Here is a 22,553-nt window from a genome sequence, read left to right as displayed (position 1 = left end):
AATAAATATATATTGGGTTACTTTGAGAGGGAAAAGAAAAAAAACACCAAAATTATTTTATTAAAAAACAAAGGAAAAACCCTTAGATACAGAAGTTTCAGGCTCTGAAAGCCATAGTCCTGGGGCAGAGAAGCCAGAGGATGGCACTTGGGAGAAGTGGCCCCTGCTCAGGCAGGTTTTGCACATTCCTAGCCTGCCGGGGTCCTTTCCATGGAGGCCCTGAGTGCATCTTGAGCACCAAGGTGGCCCCTTAGCCCTACCTGCAGCACGTAGCCCTCCCGGGCACTCTGCTCCCGGCCCAGAGCCACTCTCAGTTGATCCTGCAGGAGCCGGTTTTGCTCCAAAAGGTCTGAGGCCTCCTTCTGGCTCTGCTCCAACTGTTGGCAGAAAGACATGCATTTTAAAGCACCATGATAGTAACAGACAGAAGCAGCAGTACAGTGCAGGCCCAGAGTGACATTTCTGGCAGGAGCTGGGCTGAGCACAGAGTCCTCCCTGACCTTCCAGAAGTCAGGGATAAGCTACTCTGCCCTGAAGTGCAGCATCTGGAACAGAAGGCCTCAACTGTAAGTATTTTTTGGACCATAAGATACACCTAGGTTTTAGAGGAAAATAGGGAAAAAATTTTGAAGCAAAAAATGTGGTTAAAATATTTAATAACAAATATTTCACCAATGTAAATGTAAACAGAACTCAACAGCAGCATTAACAACCATTATTCCTCCCAAATTTGGGGGGAGTGGGGGATGCATCTTATAGTCTGAAAAATACGGTATATATCAATAATATAGCAGACTTGCGGACCTGTTACCCTGAATGCTCACAAAATTTTCACACCTGCTTAAGGTTCCAGTACTCAGACCCCACCAGAAACTGAGACTTTGTGCCTGTACCAGGAGGAAGTTCATGCTACTGGGTCCTTTCTGCATCCCCAGCATGGTCAGAAAGTCCAATGCTGCCCCAGGCAAGCCTCATTCCAGGCCCTGCCTTGTTTCCCACTACAACAATTCTACTTTTATACAATGGATTCCATGTAAAAGTCTGCAAAGAGGATTCCTGAAGTATTCCACAAGATGTGAAAAGTAAGCAAGCTACTTCACACTCTTCTTGCGTTCAAATGGTTTTGAATTCATTCATTCTTCTATTCATCTCTTTCTCAAACATTCTCTAGGTGCCTACTGGGCCACTTGGGCCACTGTGCCTGCCCCGCCCTGCCCTGGAGGCTGCGGGAAGTGGGAGAGGTAGAGTACAGTAGATAGGGGGGCACTGCCAGGATGTGCTGTGAGAGGTGCGGAGAACTGACTTTCAGACATCGCTTTAAATAAATGTATGGTTCAGCATATGGTCTGCTGGCCAGCAGGCCCATTTTTGCAGCTGAGAAGTGTGAGTTTGAACTTTTATTTACTACACACTGTTTTTATTATCTTATTTACAAACATAAAAATTGGAAATAAAATCAAACTGTTCATGCTAGTGATAGCCTCATAAATCTAATAAACTAGGAAAAAAGAAGTTTTGTGTGCTTTTTTTTTAAAAAGAAGAGAAGTAAAGGCAGACCAAAGTGACAAATGTTTAATTAGCTAATGTAAAAGAACACATTGGAACCATGAAACTGTTTCGGGGGTACTGCCAAGGGAGCTCTTTGGCCAGGAACTCCCTGCTCAGACTTATAAACTCACTGAAGTTCCCCAGATTTGGTTCCTACATGTTTTTATGAAGGAACATATTATGCTTTAAATGCAGGGGCTGGTTGCTCATCTCTGCATCCAGATGCCCTGAGAGGCCTGCTCCACAAAAAGCCTCCACAGTGTAGCCCATGCTGACTAAAGTGAGTTATGTTCACCTGCTCACCCACCAAGGGCCTCTGTTTTATCTCTCAAATATCTAGAATCCTTCTGCTTCTTGCTGCCTGCTCTGCACCCCCTCATGTCTCATCGAAGGTTACCAGGCTGCTGAGTGAGCACTGGGGCTCTTCTCTGCCTCCAGCTTTGGCCTGCTCGACCCAGGGTTGCTTAGTGAGGATCAAAAATTAACTCTGCTCACGTTCCTCTTCAGCCTGAGTACACAAGGCCCCTACCTGGGCTCTGCAACCCTCTTCTCTGGCCACCCCTGACGATGGCAGTGCCCTCGTCACATGGCAAATTACTCTGTCCTTCTGGAAAGGTCTGGTGCCCCCTCCCTGCTACCCGGCATGAGCTGGTACTTCCTGTACCTCTCACCAACTATACTGTACTCTTAAGAACCTGTCTGCCCATGTGTCTATCTTCCTGAATGGTTTGCCAGCCCCTGAGGGGAGGGAACACATCTCCCTCAGTGTTATGCAGCTGAACCACTCAGGCCACCACCAGGCACCATGGCTGCTCAGGAACCCACCCACCTGTCCACTTATGGCTGCCTCTAGTCATTACCTCCTTTTCCAGCAGAGAGGTCAGCTCATGATTGGAGAGCCTATCACTTCTGTCCTCACAGGACAGGTGCAGAGGAGCAATGGGCACCTGCTTTTCTTCCCGTAGAGGGGTGGTCTCCACCTGATGCCACCGCTGTTCGATCTCCACATGGACATTCTGTGTCTTGGGGTTGGGGGGCACAGGCAGCCCTGGGCTCCGATCAACCTCCATCCGCAAGCCTGTATCATCAGTGGCTGGCCCATCTACAGTGTCAAGCACCCCGAAGCGCTTGCGGCGTTCTTCCCGCCTCCGAGCACGTTCCCGCTCCAGCTCTCCTGACTCTGCCTCCGGGAACGTGTCAGGGGTCACTGTGGCACTGGCCCTCTCTTGAGCCAGGGCCTGCTGCAAGGGGCGGAACTCAGCCCAATCAAAGGTCTTGGAGCGCCCCTCCCGTCTCCGCTCCCGAGCACGGCTCCTCTTCTGCTCAGGGTCTGGCTCTCTGGGCTCCACCTCTTGCTTCTCACTTGGCCTCAGGCAGGTCTCAAAGGGGGAGCTATTCCGGTTCTTCTCCTCCGGCAAGGAGCTGGGGGCAGGGGGCAAACAACTTATCAGGTATGACTCCAGATGCTCACCCCAGCAGAGGGCCATAGCTCCCTTGGAGCAGGGCAAGAAGGGATATTCTGTCATCATTTCCTCAGAGGGAACCTAAACTGAGTTTGAGTGAGAGAGAAAGAGCCACAGATAGCCTACGGGTTTCTGGCAGGAAGATATTACAAGGGTCTCCTAACTGAGGAGATGCAGTAGGGGAGTCTCACAATAGTCCTATCAGTAGGACAATAAAGCACAGGGAGCCCCTACCCTGTTTAGAGCCAAGGTCGAGAGCCCTGACAGGCTGCACAAGGGACAGCCACTGTCCAAACCCTTCATGAGGGAGGCTGACCCTGTGGCATGCACACACTTACTGGACAATGGTGACAGAATGAATGGGACCAGCCGTGTCTCTTGAAAGGACCAAGGTTTTTAATAAGCAGGGAAGTAACACGGTCAGGTCTGTGTTTTAGGAAACCCACTCTGGTGGCTGCTGTGGTAGAGGAATAAGAGTAACAGGCCTGAGATGACCTGTGAACAACTCAGATACATCACCCAGATGGCACCAAGGAGCCCATCCCATGCAGTGGCCCACTTGACAGGTGGAGAGCATGACCGTCAAGGGCACTTCTGCTTGCCCAGCAGAAAAGTCCATGCCTTTTCCCAATTTGCCTCAAAGCAAAGGTTCCTGAAGAGGAACCCACCTGGGCAGCAGTAGGGCAGAGGCATCAGTCATGGCAGTTGGAGGCAGGGTTCTCCAGGCTCTATGGACTAATCCCAGGGACTCGCAGCCTGAACAGTAGGCAGGGGGAAAATGCAGAATCAGGAGCCACTGGGGGTTCCAAGGGAAGGTGGGGGTTCCAGGGAGCACCCATGTTTAAATGGGGGCCAAAGAGAAAGGATAGAGTCAAAGAGGCACCCAAGGAGAAGAGGACGCAGTCGCCACCACCCGCTTGGCCACCCATGCCAGCAGATACTTAGTGAAAAATAAACAGCTCCAGGGTGGTAGGTAGGACCTGTGTTTTCAGTTCAAGCCATATGCGTATTTGAATAAAAACTCTCCAGAACAGACCTTCTGATAGCTCTGAACTGAGAACTAGAGCAGGCTTACAGCAGTGGGATAACATGGAAAATGGGAAGCCACAGAACCAGTCTCTCCAACAGAGAAGCCCGCCTGGGAAAAAGGCACCTCCTGTCTTCCCAGACAGGAAGCCCCTACATCTCCCCACCAGACACAGGGGGCCTACAGTGCCTGGCTTCACCTGTTACCTCTGATGTTTGTATCTGTTTCTAATTGTCCTTGGGACATAGCCTTGTAGAGTTAAAAAACAAAACAAAACAAAACAAACTTATTTTCCTCAAACTATAAAAGCCCACATCAAATAAGCACAAAGGCTGAAACAAACTGGAGAAACAAATTACTCCATTAACTCGTAGTGAGAAAGACAGTCATCACATCAAGCTTCCCATGGAGACAAAAGGCCTGCCTGCTGTGGCAGGAGCTGATACCCAAGTGTGCAAGGGAGACATGCATGCCAGCCTGGGAGATGCCACTTGTAAGTCATGTGTGCACAAAAGTGTGTCCTTTATTCCCGTTCTGAGGCCAAAGCCACATGCCTGCCCTGAGACATCCCAAAGCTGACAGCCCCCAGACAGATCCTCAATCTGATGCACAGAGCCAGGCCTGGCTAGGACAGGGTGGCAGGTGATTGTCACTGGCTAGAAGCCCTGACCTGAGGCCACCTGGCTCTTGTGTGTCCATCTCACCTCCCAGAGACCACACAGCAGCCTGGGCAGAGCAGCCTGAGCTGCCTGTCTTGCTTGGCTGTGGGGGTGTCCTCCAGAGCTCAGAAAGTACACTGGCCTTGTGAGGCTCCAGCTTCTCCTCCTGAATGGGAGAGAGCTGAGGGGTAGCTGCTGGGCTGCCAGCGGATACAGCCCCATGAGGATGGGGTTACCCTTTGCCCCTGCACACAGGATGTGCTCCCCCAACAGGATACCACAGAGTGGGTCCTGGTCACCATCTCCTGGTCTTACCAACTCAGGAACAACCAACTATTCTGTTTGTTAAATAATGAACAAACAATATGAATAAACACAGAGGTGAAGGAATTGTTATTTTGGGTTCCTTCCCTTTCTTCTTGTCCAAAGAGGTACACTGTCACTAAGAAGAGGCAAGGACTTCAAAAAGATTTAGGACAATCACAACTGCCCCAGGCCACCAGGAGGCACACAGCAGGCACCAGGGTCACCTGGAGTGTGACTTCCAGTGCAAGAAATACACTTGCGGAGTCATTTAAACTACATGCCTACAAAGTGCCAATGAGAGTTCTCAGAACTGGCGAAGGCTCTGACGCCTTGATGCGTGCACAGCAGTGTTCTGGGCATCACAGAGCCAGGCCCCTACACTGGAACCATGTCTTCATTCTTTTAAAATGAAACCCAGCCAGTTTCTAATCTTCAGGGTTAGAGGAGGAAGGTACACAGTGAATCATGAGATATGTGAACTGAAGTGTTATGGCGGGGGATAGTTTTCCAACTTAGGCTCTGCCACTAAGAGTTTCAGAGAATTTTTCTTGATACATAGAAATCCAACAGATGCAGGAGTGAGGTGAAAAAACAAACAAACAAAAACAAGAAAAAGAAAAAGAAATGCTATTGCAGCCTATGGGTACAGCCTCCAGTGAAGCCCAGTGCCCACGCCCACTCCAGAGGGGCCTATCCCCTAAGTTCAGTTCTGATGGTGGCCCAAGTGAAACTTGTGTAGCTCCACCAACCAGGCTCACAGAAGGAAGAAGCAACCTGACACAGAGAACCAGGAAACCAAAAAGAGAATGAGTGTTGGGGGGTGGGGGGGCGCGGCAGCAGGACCTAGGATGGAAAGAAGAAGGCCATGCTGGGCCAGGCTGAGAGCTCAGGTCCCCAGAAGAAGCAGCTGTTCATGTACAGGAGTGAGGCAGAGGCCCCTGGGGAAGGTGGTTCCCTTGAACTTTACCTTGTGACATCCGGGGCAGAGGTTGGATGGACATGCTTCATGATGGTCTGGATCCAATTCCGCCGGATCCCAGATGTCATGGCAGAGAGGGTGAATTCGCCCTCCTTTGTCTACAGAAGAGACAAGGCATTATCAGTGACCACTGTCAATCTCTCCACCTGCCTCCTGCAGGGAGGACTATGGCTAGGTGGCCATCTTAGGAGCACCATGTATACCCTGCTTAGGATAAACTAGACCTGGAGAGCAAAGGAAACAGCAAAGCTATGAAGACACTAACCTGCTTTCACTGTCAAGGCTAACTCAGGTATCTCCCTCTCCAGCAGATTCAGCAGGCATTTACCGAGTACCTACAATGTCCAGGCACTAAGGCGACTCACCCTGCCCTTTAAGAAACTCACAGACTAGAGGGAAGGAGAGTGTGGGTATGTGGGGAGCAAGTGGGAGCCCAGCACAGTGGGGCTGAGCTGGGCCTTGTGTGGTGAGGAGGGGTGGTAGGTGGGTGGGAAAGAGGTACACGTCCCAGGCAGAGGAAGCACGAACAGCTCACCCCAGTACCCTGCAGCCACACTCACTGGGCACACAGGGCAATCAGGGAGAGGCCAGGCAGGCTGGGGTGTGGTGGAAGCCGAGTCTTCAGGCTGAGAAGAGGCAGGGAGGCCTGTTGGACAGTAAGGGCAGTTGTCTATGAAGTCAGAATTAAGGTGGTGGCAGGATTGGGTTAATAGGGAAGAGGGAGGGAGGCACTTCTAGGACAACCCCTAGGCCCCCTGACTTGGATGAGCTGGTGGGACATCAGCTGAGACAGAGGAATACGTTTACAGCAAAGGGGAGTGCACAGCCTGGGCGGGGGTGGGGGGAGGCCAGATACAGCAGCAGGGAGGAGGCAGCATGGCCTGCAAGGGTGAAGAATAAAGAGTGGCCTCTGAGGTGCAGTCTTCATGTCTCCTGGGGGCACAGCAAGGTGCCTCCTGAGAAGGGGAGAGATGGAAAACATGGAGGGGTGGTCTGCATGGAGTCTACTTCCCTGCTTCTGCACCTATAGACTCCTGTCTTCCAGAATGAGGGTGTCAGTCCTTTACTTTAAGCTGCTCAGGCTACTCAGGAACACATTAGCAAATCACTGAAGGGAAGATGAAATTACCAAGATAGTTTTGGGTTGGGTACTGACATGGCCAGGGAGCAAAACACAAGAGACCACACATGGGCCTGGAGTACTGAAAACACAGCTTGGACTTGACCTCATCCTCCACTTCGGGCCCCCCAGAACAGCCCATAACTCATCTGTCCTTGGGTTTTCCCTTGCTGTACTCCTAGAGTGGGGCAATGGCTTCTCAGCTCTCCGAAACACTGGCCCCTTATGCCTTGGCCCTCCTCTGCCCCTGAGACCTGCTCATACTTGCCGTGGGGTCTTTTGCCTTCTCTCATTCCCAGAGGTGGGCGTTCCCGTGGTCTAATCTCAGCAATCTCCACATTCTCCCTCATGGCCTCATCTTCCATCTTAAGTGGGTTCCTTCCCAATAGTAGGCCCACACTGTGGCTGCCTGTCTAAGTGTTTGTAGAAAGCCCATCACAGCCAAAACTCCAGAGGCTCTATACCTTTTTTATTTGTAAGTGTATTAAAAAAAAGACTATTTATTTATTGCTAGACAAAGAGGAAGGGAGGGAGAAAGAGAGGGAGAGAAACATCAATGTGTGGTTGCCTCTCATGCACCCCCTACTGGGGGCCTGGCTCGCAACCCAGGCATGTGCCCTGACTGGGAATCAAACTAGCGACCCTTTGGTTTGCAGGCTGGTGCTCAGACTAACGAGCCATACCAGCCACGATGCTCTACACCTTTTGCTACACACTGGGGCACAAGATCTCAGCCCTGCCTCCTCCCTCATCTGGCCAAAGTTACAGCCCACATGTGTTTCCTCTGCAGTGCCCTGTAGCCACCCCTTCCTTTTCTGCCCGCCACCACTGTGCCTGTCTGGCCTCCTGCCTCTCTTCACCTCCTTTAACTGCCTGCATATCCTGTTGGATGTCTTACTAATGCACAACTACCTTGTGTCGTCCAGCACATTCCAGCATATTCCACAATCTCAGGAGAAGACTGACTTCCGACTCAGGGCTCTTGTGGTGCTGCTCCTGCCTAGCTTCTGCACTCAGCTCCTTTGTAGGTGTCCCGGCCAGGGCAGGGACATCGCACATTCATTTGTCTATCCTTGCCTCTCAAGAACTCAAAGCTGCCTACTAACCCAGGCCAAGACCCCTTCAGAACCCATCCTTTCATGCTAAGAGCAATCTCTACGGACCTAGGTCTCTCTCAGTCCATGCAGCTCACAGAAAAGTGTCAGAACTTAAGATAAGCTCCAGCCCCAGGGCAAAATAAAAAGGGTCAGACTGATGGTTGAGAGTAAACTGCATGGCTCAGACCTTAGAATAATTAAGTTACTACTCAGTGCTCACTTGTTGACTTAAAAAGCTACCTCTTACCTCAGGATACCCTGCCCAGAGAAACCTGCTCGTTGACACGAGGAGATCAGGGTGAGGGAGGGGGTACAGTATGGGGTCTACCAGGAAGCTCAGGACTAGCTCACTGAGCAGATCTGTTCCTCCTGCAGGGACCAGGAGCAAGGGAGCATCATAGCAGGGGGTGGGGAGGTTGCTAAGACCCTAAGATTCACCAACTCATGCCCTGGGCCTCATGCCAGGCCATCTGTCCATATGACTTGGCACCCCACACGGAGGACATGCCATGGCCAGTAGCCTAGGTGGGTTGGTGGCTAGACTTCTCTTTGTAATGAACACAATGGTGTTCGGGTGTGAACCTCAGTCTCCTTGAAGTTTGGTTAATATGAGTCAGTCTCAGGGTGCCTGATCTACTGAGTCCAGTGATAAAGCTGAGTTTTTGCACCCCGAGATCTGAAGGTAAGACCCTATTAAAGGTGACCCCACTGGAGTTACAGCCTTCTGTGACAGAAAAAGTCCCCTGCAGTGGCAGCCCTGTCTGTCAGGCTGTTTTCTACCCACCACATACTCACAAGGCTCTTGTGAGAAAAGAAATTAGTTTCATACAAGGAGAGGACTAGTCTTTGTCCCAGCTCCTGAGCAGCAACCCCTGAATCCTCATTACTTAGGGTTGGGGATGGCTACACTATAAAGACCAGCCATAAAGTGGGAGGGCTAGGGCTTCAGCCCCATGTAAATGAGCCAACCTCTGAGGGCAGGGCTGGAGGTTGTGCTGGACCCCATGGACATGACTGTCAATCATGACAGTTGTGAAACCCCAATCAAAACTCAGGACTCTGGTCCTGGGTGAGATTCCTGGGTGGGAAGCTCTGTGTGTCACTGCACAGCAACACCAGGAGGGCAACGTGTCCCCTGGGACACAGGAGCCCAGGCAACTCTGAAAGCCTCCCTTCTTTTGGTGCTCCAACTGGTGTCCTTCTCTAAAATGAAACCACAGCTGTGCTCTTTGAGTCATCCTGGCTCATTCTTGAATCTGAGGATGGTTTGGGGAACCCCCAAACTTGCAGTTGGTGTTAGAGTGAGAGCAGATGTGTCAGTCAGGTGACTGTGTCCTAATCTTGACCCTGGCTAACTCCGGGCAGCCCTTGAGTCACCAACTTTAATGAAATGGCCAATGAGGACTGTCATCTTTATTGAACCAGGTTATTTTTTTTGAGTGCAAGGGCAATGACTTGCTTCTCTGAGTCCCTCACAAAGTTGTGGGGAGAAAAAAGACTTCATGAATTTTCAAACTCATGAGTAGAAGAATAAACTAAAGAGTAAGTGAATAAAAACCTACTACTCTGAGATTTAAATAATTAATACTTTCATTCTTATTTCCCGTACCTCACATATCCTTCCAACTGTCCCAAACTCCAGGATTAAAAGAAAGAAAAAGAATCTTCAGTAATAAAAAGCTTCTACACAGTCTTGAAAGATGCTAATATCCAATTTTTGCTCAGATCACAAACTGGGGGTGGGGACCAGGTGCCACAGGCCTGAGGACAGAACTGGACAAGATGCTGACACTCATGGAAAAAGAGCATCTCTTGACGATGCACATGAGGTCACGCCTGCCCACCAGTGCCCAGACCAGGACATCAAGTGCTCAAAGACACACCCCAGCCAGTCAAGCCTGTGTCGCCCACCTCTGCACCCAACCTGTTTCCAAACTCCACCCCTGGGCTCACATGTATCTGAAAGCCATAATTTCTCTGGACTGGATACTCCGTGACATCATAACATGTAGACAAGTCAATTTCCCCATCCAAGTCAGCCGCCTGCAGAGAAAAATGAGAAGACATTAAGAGATTTAGAAATGAAAGTCAATACTAAACAAACATGTCTTCACAAGTGACTTTGAGGGCTGGCCTTTTTCTTAGTGAGCATATACCCTCATAAGAAGTGAGGACACGCCTGGCCTTCATAGCACAGACACACCAATGCCACCATTCTCCATGGGTATTCTGCCAAAGAAATTCCATGCTGATAGTTCTCTAACATACTCACATCAGAACTTCTTCACACTCGTAAAAATTGAGGACCCCAAAGAGTTTTTATGTAAGCTTTATCTATTGACATTTACTATGTTAGAAACTAAGCTGAAAAAAATTTAAACATATCTAATCACTTAAGGATACAAATAAGCCCATTTTATTAGTAAAAATATTATTTAAAAAATCAGTGATAATACTGTTTTGAATCTTTACAAATCTCTTTGATGTCTGCTTCTCTTATCTGTTTCTGCATTCATTCTGATGGATATATTGTTTTGGCTGAGGTATATGAAGACAGTCTGGCCTTTCACAGAAATGGACTTGAAAAAGGGAGACATTTTAATAATCTTCAAGTAGTTGTGGTTATTTTTTTGATATGTGGTAGTTATCTTGAATTTATGCAGGGGTGTCCAACCCTTTGGCATCTGTAGGCCACACATTAATACATTACAACACATAATTACAAAAAAAAATCTCATAATATTTCAAGTAAATTTACGGGTTTGTGTTGGGTCATATTCATACCCATCCTGAGCTACATGTTGGACACCCCTGGGACTTAAAGGTTAACTACAAAGTGGAATCTGAAATCATATCAAGGAACTTTCTGTACTCAGTTACATCCAAATCCACGGTGTTACTGTATCCTCTGAATGGGTCTTTTACCTGTGCCCAACTGTGTAACATTATATATTGGTCATTTGGAAAATAATGAGTTATACACTTCCTATGCTGACACATCTCATTATATGAAATCAAACACTGCATCTGTTAGTATCACCACCTATTTGGTCAGGAGAGACTGAAGTAAAGGAAAGCTGTCAAGTTCATGATGGTGAATAAAAGTTTTCCAAAGATTCAATTTTTGCTTGAAAGTTCATCTTGTAGCACTGGCAACAAATACTGCCTGTTGTTTCCCTAAAGGAATAGGCTCACTTGGTTCATTCTAAAGAAAATGTCTGCTAACCACCAAAACTGAATGAGCAATTTGTGTATGAGCTGTTCTTGCAGGTAAAGTGAATGATCCACAGGAGATGCTGCTGGCCAGTGGGCAGCACCAACAGCGGGCACAGGGCTGCCCCACGAAACAGCCGTCATACTTGGTGTGCAACAACAGTGACGTGTACTTACTGCAGATTTCAAATCATGAGAGTATTAAAAAGATGAGTCTTCAAGGACTGAGACTTAATGAAATCAGTAACTTTCTTAACATTGTGAGTGTATGGCAGTAAAGAACACAGGACCGTTGGCCACTGGCTGCTGCAGCCTGTGTCTGGGCTAAGGCACCAATAGCCTCATCCACTGCTGCTTGTGCAGTCAGTACAAATGTTAATACGATAAAAAAAGAAAACAGCATCTTAGTGTTACAACAATAGTCTTGAGTATCCCAGCCCTCCTAAGGTGTCTCCAGGGGTCTACAGCCCACACTCTGAGAACTGCTGGTTTATATAAGTGGCAGTCACACATGACTGTTCGGTTAAACACACACACGTTTCTGTATTCCCTGCTATTAGGCACACCAGAGGCCTGCCACCCTACCCTTCCTAGTCTTATATCACCAATATCTTTCCACTGGGCTCCATTAAAAACTTAGTTCATTTAGGTTCAGGGTATGTAAATATATATATGCCCTCCTGACCCCCTACCTACCCCCCGCCTCAGACAGGTATTTAGGTTCTCTTCAATCTCCTGCTATTTCAAAGGAACAGAATGACTAACCTTGGACACAGATCTTTTTCTATTTGTAGATATATCTTAAGGATGCTTGGAGTGGACTACAAGGGAAAGGTTAGAAACACACTTGCTAAATTGTTCAAAAGAATGACTTTTTTGTAGGTGAGAAAAAACAGCTCCTCTGGTTGGTCCTTCATCTGCAGAATGAAGACTGTCAACTAGGCTAACCAGATTCATCTGCCACATTCCATCTTTGTCCAAAAGACAAGGGATAAACAAGATTTTAGCTTAGTTCTTCAAGACTCAATTCACCATAAAATCTCTTTGTAGGAAAAACAAAAAAGCTCATCTTGAGTTTTAAAATAAGACATCTTTCAGTGTTTTTCAAACAGAGAAAAAAGTTGCTCAAACACACTATGCCCAGGTAACTAAAGCAGGGCCTCAGAAGATGCATGTTCCAGGCAGGAACCAGTCATGAGACTATCAAAAGCAGGTTCCACTACATTCAGACTTCCCACCAGATCTGGACTGGGGAACCCAACATGGCAATGTGGACATCCATCAATAGACAAAGGGGCTGAAGCCCAGGAGAAGCAGTGGTGCTTGGGGGCTGTGGGCTCCCAGATGCTATCTGAACCCCTTCAGCTATCTCCCCAGTGGGAGCAAAGCCAAGATACTCACCTCCTCAGCCACCGAATCCCTATAGTATCTCAGGCTTTGATCAGCAAGGACGAACCAGTGTTTCTTCCACTGAAATGGAAAGGAGAAGACAGACTAAACTACTATGTAGCACACTTACTACTCTGAAGTGACCCATGCCCAAGTCCTAGGGCAGCTCCTAGAGCATGTGAAAAGGCAGCTACTCCTGCGAGTGGCAGAGGACTCAGTGTTTAGGCCACAAGGCAATCACGAGCACATGCTGTTGGGGCACTTGCTAAGCCTTGGCTCCTCAGTGACAAGGCAGGTGGGAGAGCTGGGGTGGGCCACTGGCCATGGGCTCTATGTAACCCAGTGGTGTGTCTGGCGAATAGTGCTTTGCAGCTCTCAATTTCAACTCCAGGGCTGCAGACAGGGGGCTGGGCTGAAAGGTGTCTGTGCAAACAGAATCTTCATCTGAAGGAGGCCACTTGTAAGTTATAGCCACTGGCTGGTTAACCAGAGGGGTGCGCCCACCTGCAGCTAGCATGTACAAACCAACCAGCCAGATTCCCAAGTCTTCACTGTGAGTAGCAAGGGGGAGACCTGAGTCTTCGGGCAAGGCCAAAAGGGTTAACATAGAGGAGAGAAGAAAAGAGGATGTTTCAGCAGAGCTGCTCAGAAAGCAGGTGTGGGAGAATGGGCAGGCAGGGTCTCGGTATGACCTAGCAGGTTTCTTCTCATGCCTCCTGGGAGGTCTGGCATTCTAGCCCCATCCAGGGTCAAGGTGGGGCTGGCAGGTCCAGCTGTAAAGGGCTCTTCCTGCTTGAGTCTGATTGTGAGAATGTATCATAATGGCTCTTTCAGGACTGGGGGTGAGCTGGTATCTCTGACAGAGTCTAGCTGCCTCAGCTGCTGTCTCCTTGTCCGTCTTGTGTGCAAGCACAAGCCAGCCCTACAGCCAGAGGCTTTCTCTGTCCCTGGGCAATATCAGCAGGTAGGGAGCTAGTGTTGAGAATGTCTCCATGGCTTGAGGCCAAGGTCACTGCTGGGTACAGGACAGCAATCCGTCACATTGGCAACAGGTAGGCCTGGTGGTGCATCTCCAAAAGCTCCACCCCTGCTGTAGAAATGGGGGCTGTGAACCTCCATTTTTCTGAGGAGATGGGGGTCCTGGCCACAGTCCTTGCCCATGAGACCAGGGGGTGTGCTGGAGGTGAGGGGACAGAGCTAGTGTTCACAGATTAGCCAGGGATAAGGCCGGCTCAGCCTCGAAGCTGCTCCCCAGCCCTTCAGAAACCACAGATCTCTGCACACTAACCTGGCCATCCTCGTACTGCTTGGTCAGCCAGCCTTTCTTGAAATTCAGCAGGTCAGGCTGAAAAAGAAAAAAGAACAGTTCAGAGGGAAACACTGATACTCCAGTCCTGGGCAAAGGGTGACCGACAGAGCAGACATTCTTTACAGGTGAGGAGGGCACCAGGAAAAGGGGTTTCTTCACCTATCAGACCAACCTGCACAGGTCCCTGGCCCCAGGTTGTGCTGCCTGCTGCCTGATCTGCAGGCACACACATCTGGGAAGAAGCAGGTGCTGCATTTCATAGGCTACTGTGAAGGAAGAGAGCTCAGCCTCATGGCCCTGTGAGCGGCTGGGCTGCCTGGTGCTCTGAGACAGGCCCTACTCCATTTGCCTGAGAGGCGGAGAAGAATGGCTCAGACAGACAGTCATTGAGTGTGGTATATGAAGGGAAAGGTCTGCAATAACAGCTTGAGGGGGAATTCAGAAGTTCTTGCAGAAGACACAGAAGACAGAGAGAAAAGATGAGATGACCAAGAAGCAGACACCATGTCTGGTCCTCAGTGAGATGCAGCAGCAACTTTACCAAGACCCTCAGGCCACTTATCTGTACCAGGATGACTTTCAGTCTCCAGTTCTCTACAAGGAGCAAAACCGGGACAACAGATAAGAAAGCAGAGGGTGCACGCCCGCCGGTAGGGCCTGAATGTGGTGCTATCCCTGCTGGTCCATCCTAAAACCTGTGTTGTTCAGCAACCCACGAGGATCACCTGCGGCCCACCTGGACCCTGCTTATGTTTTACGTCTGGGTTATCTATAAGGCTGGTGCTTCAAAGAGACATGGACCATCCTCCCTGTCACTGGTCATGCTCTCCACTTTTCCACAGCCATCTTGACCAGAAATAGGCTGTGACATCTGTTTGCAGTGCAAGGTCTGAGAGGGCATTAAGAGAGAACAAATGTGTAGTGACAGGCCAAAGATCAGCAATACCTGTTCTGGGAGCCTCTGCTCCAAACCCTTGAGCCAAAGTCAGAACTCAAGGAAAAATCCTCCAGGTAAGAAACCTCCTGTCTTTGCTCCACAGTTTCATATTGGTCTTGGTGGTGGCCCCACACCTCAGTGGGGGAGAGGCAGCACCATCCCTGGGCTCCTGAGGAGGCTAAGGACAAATGCAGAGAGGAGCCCTAGGTCACCAGGCAAGGAACAGCTATCTTTTATCCTCTGGGCCTCTGGCCTGTCGCTGCTGGTGGGAGCGATGGTGCTGCCTAGACTCCGTCCAACTGCTCCCCACCTGTACAGCGACTGTTGTGGCTAAGGTGGCCTGGAGCAAGGGCCTCTTCTCCCTTTATGGTGAAACCCCATGAACGGGACCAGTGCTCCCAGCAAGAGGGGACTCCTGTTACCAAACTATCATGGAAATAAATACCCCACAAAAGAAGAACAGGGGTTCTGTGCTTTGGCCCTAACCCCTGGAGTCAGGGGACTGTTGCTGTGGTCACGTGACCTCCAATGGACTGTTGGAGCTCAGGAGGTCTACAAAGCCCAGGAAAGGGAAAGAAACAGAGCAGCTGCTTCCCACACATAGACATGAGGGCCTGTGCACAGAGAGGACAGCCAGCCCAGATGCATGGACAGAAGCAGACAGCGACCTCAGGTGACAGAAGCAGCAGCAGCAGCAGCAGCAGCATCGCCAGGCCTTGGTGCTTGGGCGCCTGGGCTCACCGTCAGGGAGGACTCCATGGACCTCCTGTCCAGTGACTTGGCTCTTCGGTGTGGAGACAGGGGGGAGGCTGAGGCATCCGGGAGAGGAGCTGTGGGGGCTTCACTGGGGAGGTCCTGTGGCAGAGAGTAGCCGCCAGTCAGTATTAAGTGTCATCCTGGGCAGGGAGCAAAGAGTCCGGCAGCCAGAACTGTGGAAGAATCAGACCTGCAGGGACCCTGCTCCCAATTGCCTGCTGTTTTTCCCGGAGCAGAGGGCAGGAGCCAGTGTCTGGACTTCCCTCCTAGCACCTCTGTTTTGCTTTGGGCATGAGTTCTGCGCTGCCCTTGCTGTTGGTGCAGCCTTGTCACCATCACTCTCTGGGTCCCACCCCGCCCCTTGTTTCTTGGGGTCACAGAAGGAAGATTTCTGAGTTATTATGTGGCTGCATGTAGAGGAGCAGGGCACCTTAGGAGCCCAGAGAGAATCTGGGGAGGAAGATGAAGATGAGACCCAGCAAGGCCCCGAGAAGTGGGTGGAGGACTGGATGAGAAGCCCACCGCGTGGAGCAAAGAAATGAGGGCTACAGCTGCCTCTTGAGAGGAGGAGGAAGAACACTGTGCAGCCCTGAGGCTGGGCCACCTCAGGGAGGAAGAGAGGGGCTCTAGTACCACCCAGGATCTAAAGATCCTTAGAACAGCCTTTAACAGAGATGAATAAAGTTCTGACAGGAAGATGCATAAGATAGGCTTTTCTTTAAGAATTTCGAGAGTTGGAGGCGATGAGAGAACCAAGCAAACTATGAAAGGATGGTGGGAAGCCCAGCAATAGTGTGTCCAGGTGTGTGCTGGGGGCTGTGGAGGAGGTATGAGGCCATGTGCTGACAGGCCCCACCCAGCATCCCAGTACTGCCCAGGCCTCAGTGCTCACCCGCTTCCTGGGGAATGCCCTCTTCTCACTACGGCCCTGGCGAGTGTCGCTTGATGGTGAGGGTCCAGCTGATAAGTTGGTTTCCATGTGCTCTGCCTTCTCAATGTCCAAGGCCTCAAATTTCTCAATTACCTGGGACCTCCTGCAAGAGAGGATAGAAATCTGCTGAGGGGAGAGAGGGTCACCCCGCACCCCGAGGTGGGCTTGATCTCAAGCTGCAGAGGGGCTCCTTCAGTCAGCACCCCCACAGCTGGCCCATCCCAGCCTTGCCTGGGCCTCCACTTCTGCAGGGTGTATTGGCTATGCACACAGCACACTAGGCCAGTTCACCTTGGACATCTCTCCCTGAGCTCCCCCCCCCACTACAAAGGGTGGAGCTGTGCAGGAGGGGGCAGCAGCTCATGGGCAAGGGCCTTCCCTTGCCCTCTGCGTCCCCACCTCAACACTGGAGGTCCCTGCATGGTCTGCCGCACAGACACCCGGCAATCACACAGCTTATCAGCAGGCATCCTCTCCAGAGCCACAGATACGATAAGAAGGCAACCACCACCTTGGAGAGGACAGCCCTATCCTCATCAAATTTCTAGCAGATCATGATGCAGCCCCCACCCCAGGGCATCCAAATTTTAGCAAGAAAAAGGCCCATGAATTAACATTGTTTCTGCCAACAGTAAAAAGAATAAAAAACCAAATTAAAACAAAACAAAGCAAGTTGATTTCATGTGAAAGGGCCGGCGGCATCATCACGCCATCTATGGCTGGAGACGGAGCTGAGATGGGAGCGAAGCAGGCGGAGGAAGGGCGAGTAACATCACACAGCGACACAGCAGGAGAAGGTGGAGAGGGGCAAGACCTGAAAGAAAATAAGGCTGGAAAATAAATAAACAGGAAAGGACTGCTTTTAAAAATCAAATAATGATAAATCAAAATTATCCAAAGAATTAAAGAAACAAAACCCGAGGTGATCACTGCAGAGGGGAGACCATTCTTGTCCCTGAGTCACGAGGAGTCTTTGCAGTGGGTGTGGGCAGGGAGGCCAGGTGGGGCACACTGGGGGCCTGGGTCTTGACCACTGACAGGTCACAGGACCAGGGGCCTGTTCTCCAACAGCGACACCCAGCCAAGTGCCCTGAAGGTGCCTCTTGGGGAAGGTTTTGCATTCTGGAGAAGTGGTAGAGAGTCAAGGACAAGAGATTAAAGGTCTAAGCCCAGAAGACTAAAATCTATGAGAGAAGAAGCAACCTCAAAACCTGAGACAGCCCCTCCCCCTACGCAACCCCAGGCCCGCTTTTTCTCAAGGAGGGGTACCATTAAAAATGGATCTTAGTGTGTCTTTATCAAGGAAGGCTTAATACCAAGGCCAGAACTCTGGGGCACCTTCATGATCTCCTCTTCCCTATGCTTCCACAATAAAAGTGGGAGCCAGCGCACTAGGCTTCTTGCTGAGTCTTCTCCAGGAACAGCATCTGCTACCAGGCCAGCCTGCCAGAACCAGCAGCACAGGGTGGCTGAGGGAGGGCAGCAGGAGAGGGCATGCATCTGAGCACAGGAAGCTAAGGCAGAGGCAGGAGTTCCTAGGCCACAGGAAGCTCTTGCAAGTGCTTAGCCTGATCGGGTGGGTGATGCAACCCCAATGCCCAATTCTCCCAGGGATGTTTAGAAAAGATTTCAGGCCCACTCCCAGGCCTCGGGGCTGAGGCCTGGGCCTAGAGACCCCTAGGAAGGACATGAGGAACAGCACCTGGCTGAGTCACAGGCAAATGGCATGCTGCAAAACTGCCAGGGCCACAAAGAGAAGAGTCAGAGGGAGAGCACAGGAAAGCGGCACTTGCTGCAGCCTCTCCATGTGGGTGGGCTCTGGGGAAGTCAGCTGTGTTTTCTTTGCACGATGGGAAGTTTTTAGTTTGGTTTCCTTGAAGGACTGCATGTGTGGCCACACACATTTCCCTGAGCCAGCTGACAGCACAGAAAGGAGGCACTGTACCTCTGCTCACCAACCCCTCCAGGTGCCTAGCCCAGGGGTGGATAGGACCCCATGGGAGCTGGTCCTGGTATCAGTCAACAAGAGCCATGGCCTCCCCATGCTCACTCAGCAAAAACTCACCAACCAAGAAATATGTTAAAGGCTCTGGAGCAAATCTGAAGAGCATAGCTGATCAGCCCACACAGGAGTATTCAACTCACGGTCATGGCTTTTTGGGAAACTCTCCAGCCTGGCTGCTGGGCAGGCTAGCCTGGCTCACCTGCCACTCTGGGTAGGTGAGCTCTGGCCACTGTGACCAAACAACCACCTTCTACCACGGGATTCTGCTCTATTCAACCAGGGAGACAGGAATCTAATCAAGCACAGGTCAGCTACTTGGGACCAAAGGGCAGATCTCAGGAAGTGACAGCAGCTAGCCAGATGTCATCAGGGTCAGTAAGAAAGTGACATTACAGTGTTAGGAAGCAGAGCCAGTTGGGTCCCAAGGGTGCCAACACCACATAAAAACCCATGGTGGCAAAGAGCATGCAAAAGCAAAGCCCCAGAAATGCTGTCAACCCTAGGCCACTAGACGAGAATGCGTTCAAAGCCAAGCAGGCGTGCTGAATGTTAATTCTCTGGTCTGTCACTAAACCAGGGCACACTGCCTTCCACACAGGAGCCTTCCAACACATGGCCTGCCCGCAGGCCAGCGCAAAGCCTCTCCAACCCTGGCTGCTGGCCTCCTAAATCTCTGGCAAGTTCCTTTTCTTATACATTTCCTTAATCTCTTAAAGGACAGCCTTGGCCTAGTCTGAGTCATATCACAGGAGCAGGGCCTTTCCAGTTAAGGGTCCAGCTGGATGTATGTCCCAGTGCCACTGCTCCGGGTTGTTCTGATGAGGAGCCACCCTGGTTCTGAGCCCCTCTCTCTGCATCTACACAGTGGGGTTGCTGATATAGGCACCTCATGGGGTAACTAGTAAAATGGGAAGCCAGCCAACTGCTTGGTGGGGTACCTCCCAAGCAACAAGGTTTCCTCTCCCTGTCTCTCAGAATTGGGAACATTCTGTTTTCTTCTCTTTTCAAGACCAACAACTCTGGGTGTCTTGTCTTTATCCTGGAAATTAACCCACAGATCCATAGGTCCTTTCTACCTGGGGCATGTGATAGAGTGGGTAGGTGTTTGGAAGAGAAGAAAACAAGAGAAAGGCATACTATTCCTAGTCGGCCCCTTGAGGGGAGCCCACTGCCTGCCTGCCTGGCTTGTCCCCACAGCATGTCCTGAATTCTGAGCTTTACTCAGGTTTTGGTGAAGCAGGGAGGATACTCTGTGAACACTTCTAGAATTTAGGCCTAAACCTTTTTGAAAGTGAAATTCTCTGGGAACCTAATGAAAACTATGGATTTTTTCCTCTGGAAAAAAGGTATATAAAAATTTTGGAGTGGTTTAGAGGCGTCAGTGAGCTTCCAGCAGCCGACTGGTTATCTGAGTGAGAACCTCATTGTCAAGCAAATAAACAAAGAGAGACAAAGGCTGTTTACAGACTCAGGGTAGAAGCTCTTATGGGAGGGGCACTCAGGCACTCTGGTCCAGACATGGGCTTGGAGGCCTCTGAGATGGAACCAAGCTGAAGATCAGGGCCAGTGGGACAAAGCAAGGGCAGACAGAGCTGTCCCCTCTCAGACTACAGTCAAGTTCCATACCTCTCTGTCCCTGGCCCTTGTCCTAGGCCTATCATCCAAGCCCCTCCCCTCCCCAAGGAAGCTGTGGCTCTGCTGAGTCTCCCCATTTCCACATTTCAGCCAAGCCTAGACAAACAGCAATGCTGCCAGGCGCCCAGCAGCCTCCTAGGCTGCCTTGGCTGCCCTGTGCCTTCCTGTGGGAGCAAGAGCTCGAAGGAAAAACTGGGTTCCCACTCTGCTTCCTTGAGCATGGCCACTTTCCCAGCATCTCCTGTCAGGCTCTTCACCTGCAACTGGAACTGGTAATGACAATGAGAGCTTCTGCTACCCTCTGCATGTCTAGGGTCTTCCTGTTTCCACTGTCTCCTCAGAGAACAGACCTGGGCTGGGAAGAAGATCAATCCACATAAGGCCCAGAGAGCTGAGAACTTGCCCAGAGGCCCTTAAGGTCCCAGTCCTTGGAAGCACTCATAGGGATCAGCTGACCTCACCTAAACCTCTGGGTACTCAGAGACCCTACATTCTTACCACTAGAAGCTGAGTTCCGGAACCAGAGTCCAGGGTCAGGAGGGAAAGGTTCCCCACTTGCTCTGAACAGAAAGGAAGGACAAGTGGACTCCCCAAGGAAGGCTTAGGAAACACATGTGTGCATGTGGGAGGGGAGGAGGAAGGGAGAGGAAATGTGTAAGACAGCAGGTGAGAATGTGTAACAGAATACATGAGTGTGTAACACTGTATGTGAGTACGTGTATTAGAGAAAATGGGAGAGTATGTGGGAAAGGCTGTGTGTAAAGGTGGGGGAGACAGTCTGTGTGCCTGTGTGTGTACACATGTGCAAATGCATTCAGCCCTCTAATCCCCTCCTTACCTCCGCTCGTTGCCAAACAGACGGGCCACCTCTTCCCTGCCAGGGCTCCGGGCCCGAGTGCTACGCTCCAACCGCCTTCTCTCCACCTGGAAGGCTTCTCGGTGGCTGATCCTGATGGCCTTAGGGACGTCGGCCAGGGTGGCATACTGCCTGCTGGCTTTAAAGGCAAGGGTGCACCCCAGTCTCTCTGCTCCCCGCCCCCCAGTGCTGCTGGAGTCCATGTGAGCGGGGGGCTGGCTGGCCACATCCAGAGAGCTGAGGTAGCTGCTGCAGACCATTCGACAGGGGGGTCGAGGACCTGGGGAAGGAAGGGGATGACCAAGCTCCTGGGAGGGCGGTCCGGGGCCACTATACCTGTTATTGGGAATGCTGGGGCTGGGAGGGGAGACTGGCTGGGGCAGCTGCTGCTCCTCGGCCTTCAAGTCCTGCTTGGTCTTCTCCAAGGAGAAGTAGCCGCTTTCCACCCGGACTTTGCGGCCATAGTCCATGCGGTCGCTGCTCATGGTGCTCTCCTCTGGGGGGAGGTAGGAGACACACTCAGCATGCTGCCATCTTGGGTTTCTGAGGATGTTTTTAAAAGTCCACACAGATCCAAACACAGACCTTCTTTCTACCTCCATCTCCAAAGGCCAATGTGGTTCCCCAAGGGCAGGCAGGGGATGGGAATACATTTCTTTCCCATTGTGCCTCATCCACTCCTCCCCTAGCTTGGCTTACTCACAGCCAGACTGTCAGGGAGCCCTACACTTCCAGACTGGGGACATGAGTGAAAGAGCAGGCTCCTCCTCCTTGCAAAAAATGTTGTCCTACCAACAACTATTTCTTACCAAATATCGAGGAACCAACTTTTAGTAAATTCTGGGGAGGGAAGGGGTAGAGAACATTTATGGAAACCAGAGGCATAAATGAATTTTAGATACAGATGGGTATGTGCTACCAAATGAGGACTGAGGCCTCATATGGCCAGAGCAAGCACAAAGCACGTTTTGGCCTGAATGAGCTGGGTCAGTCACAATCATCCAGTTGTCTTCAATAATCTGGACAAAGTATAAATAGGAAAGGCCAGGCTGTGTAGAGTTTTCAATGGCTTGGATAAGGGAAGGAGGCAGAGGCAGCTGCCCTGCTTCTGCTCAGGCAACTCCAAAGTGCTCAATGGGGAAAGCATGGTGGTGCCAACTGTCCTCTCTCTCTGGCACTGTCTTCCCCTACTTCTCTTAGGGGCCTGGCAGAATGGGACAGTGAGGATAAGGGGAAGACAACCCTAACTTATAGGAGACCGTTCTGCATGCCATGCACCCAGCTCCCAGTGGAAAGCGAGGTCCGATGCACAGGACCCACGTC

General features: G+C 50.7%; 1 protein-coding gene across 11 annotated transcripts in view; it reads right to left on the bottom strand.

Annotated features, from left to right (window-relative positions):
* Window positions 1–22,553, bottom strand: part of LOC114515066 (myosin phosphatase Rho interacting protein) — a 172,466-nt gene that overhangs the window by 44,894 nt on the left and 105,019 nt on the right. For 6 of the 11 annotated variants that reach the window (XM_036032830.1, XM_036032833.1, XM_036032829.1 and 3 more), the window contains 9 exons: window positions 21,213–21,726; window positions 16,696–16,837; window positions 15,789–15,902; window positions 14,090–14,146; window positions 12,814–12,882; window positions 10,153–10,242; window positions 5,971–6,080; window positions 2,409–2,970; window positions 261–377 (listed from right to left, as the gene is read on the bottom strand). In XM_036032830.1, the coding sequence (XP_035888723.1) occupies window positions 261–377; window positions 2,409–2,970; window positions 5,971–6,080; window positions 10,153–10,242; window positions 12,814–12,882; window positions 14,090–14,146; window positions 15,789–15,902; window positions 16,696–16,837; window positions 21,213–21,726 (1,775 nt within the window). Of the gene's footprint in view, window positions 1–260; window positions 378–2,408; window positions 2,971–5,970; window positions 6,081–10,152; window positions 10,243–12,813; window positions 12,883–14,089; window positions 14,147–15,788; window positions 15,903–16,695; window positions 16,841–21,212; window positions 21,727–22,553 lie in introns of all 11 variants that reach the window. The other 5 variants (XM_036032835.1, XM_036032838.1, XM_028534335.2 and 2 more) reach the window with 3 other exon arrangements.

This window comes from Phyllostomus discolor, chromosome 8, assembly GCF_004126475.2.
Source record: "Phyllostomus discolor isolate MPI-MPIP mPhyDis1 chromosome 8, mPhyDis1.pri.v3, whole genome shotgun sequence".
Taxonomy (NCBI): domain Eukaryota; kingdom Metazoa; phylum Chordata; class Mammalia; order Chiroptera; family Phyllostomidae; genus Phyllostomus; species Phyllostomus discolor.
Note: the sequence above shows the minus strand (reverse complement) of the source record. Positions and strands in the feature narration are given on the sequence as shown.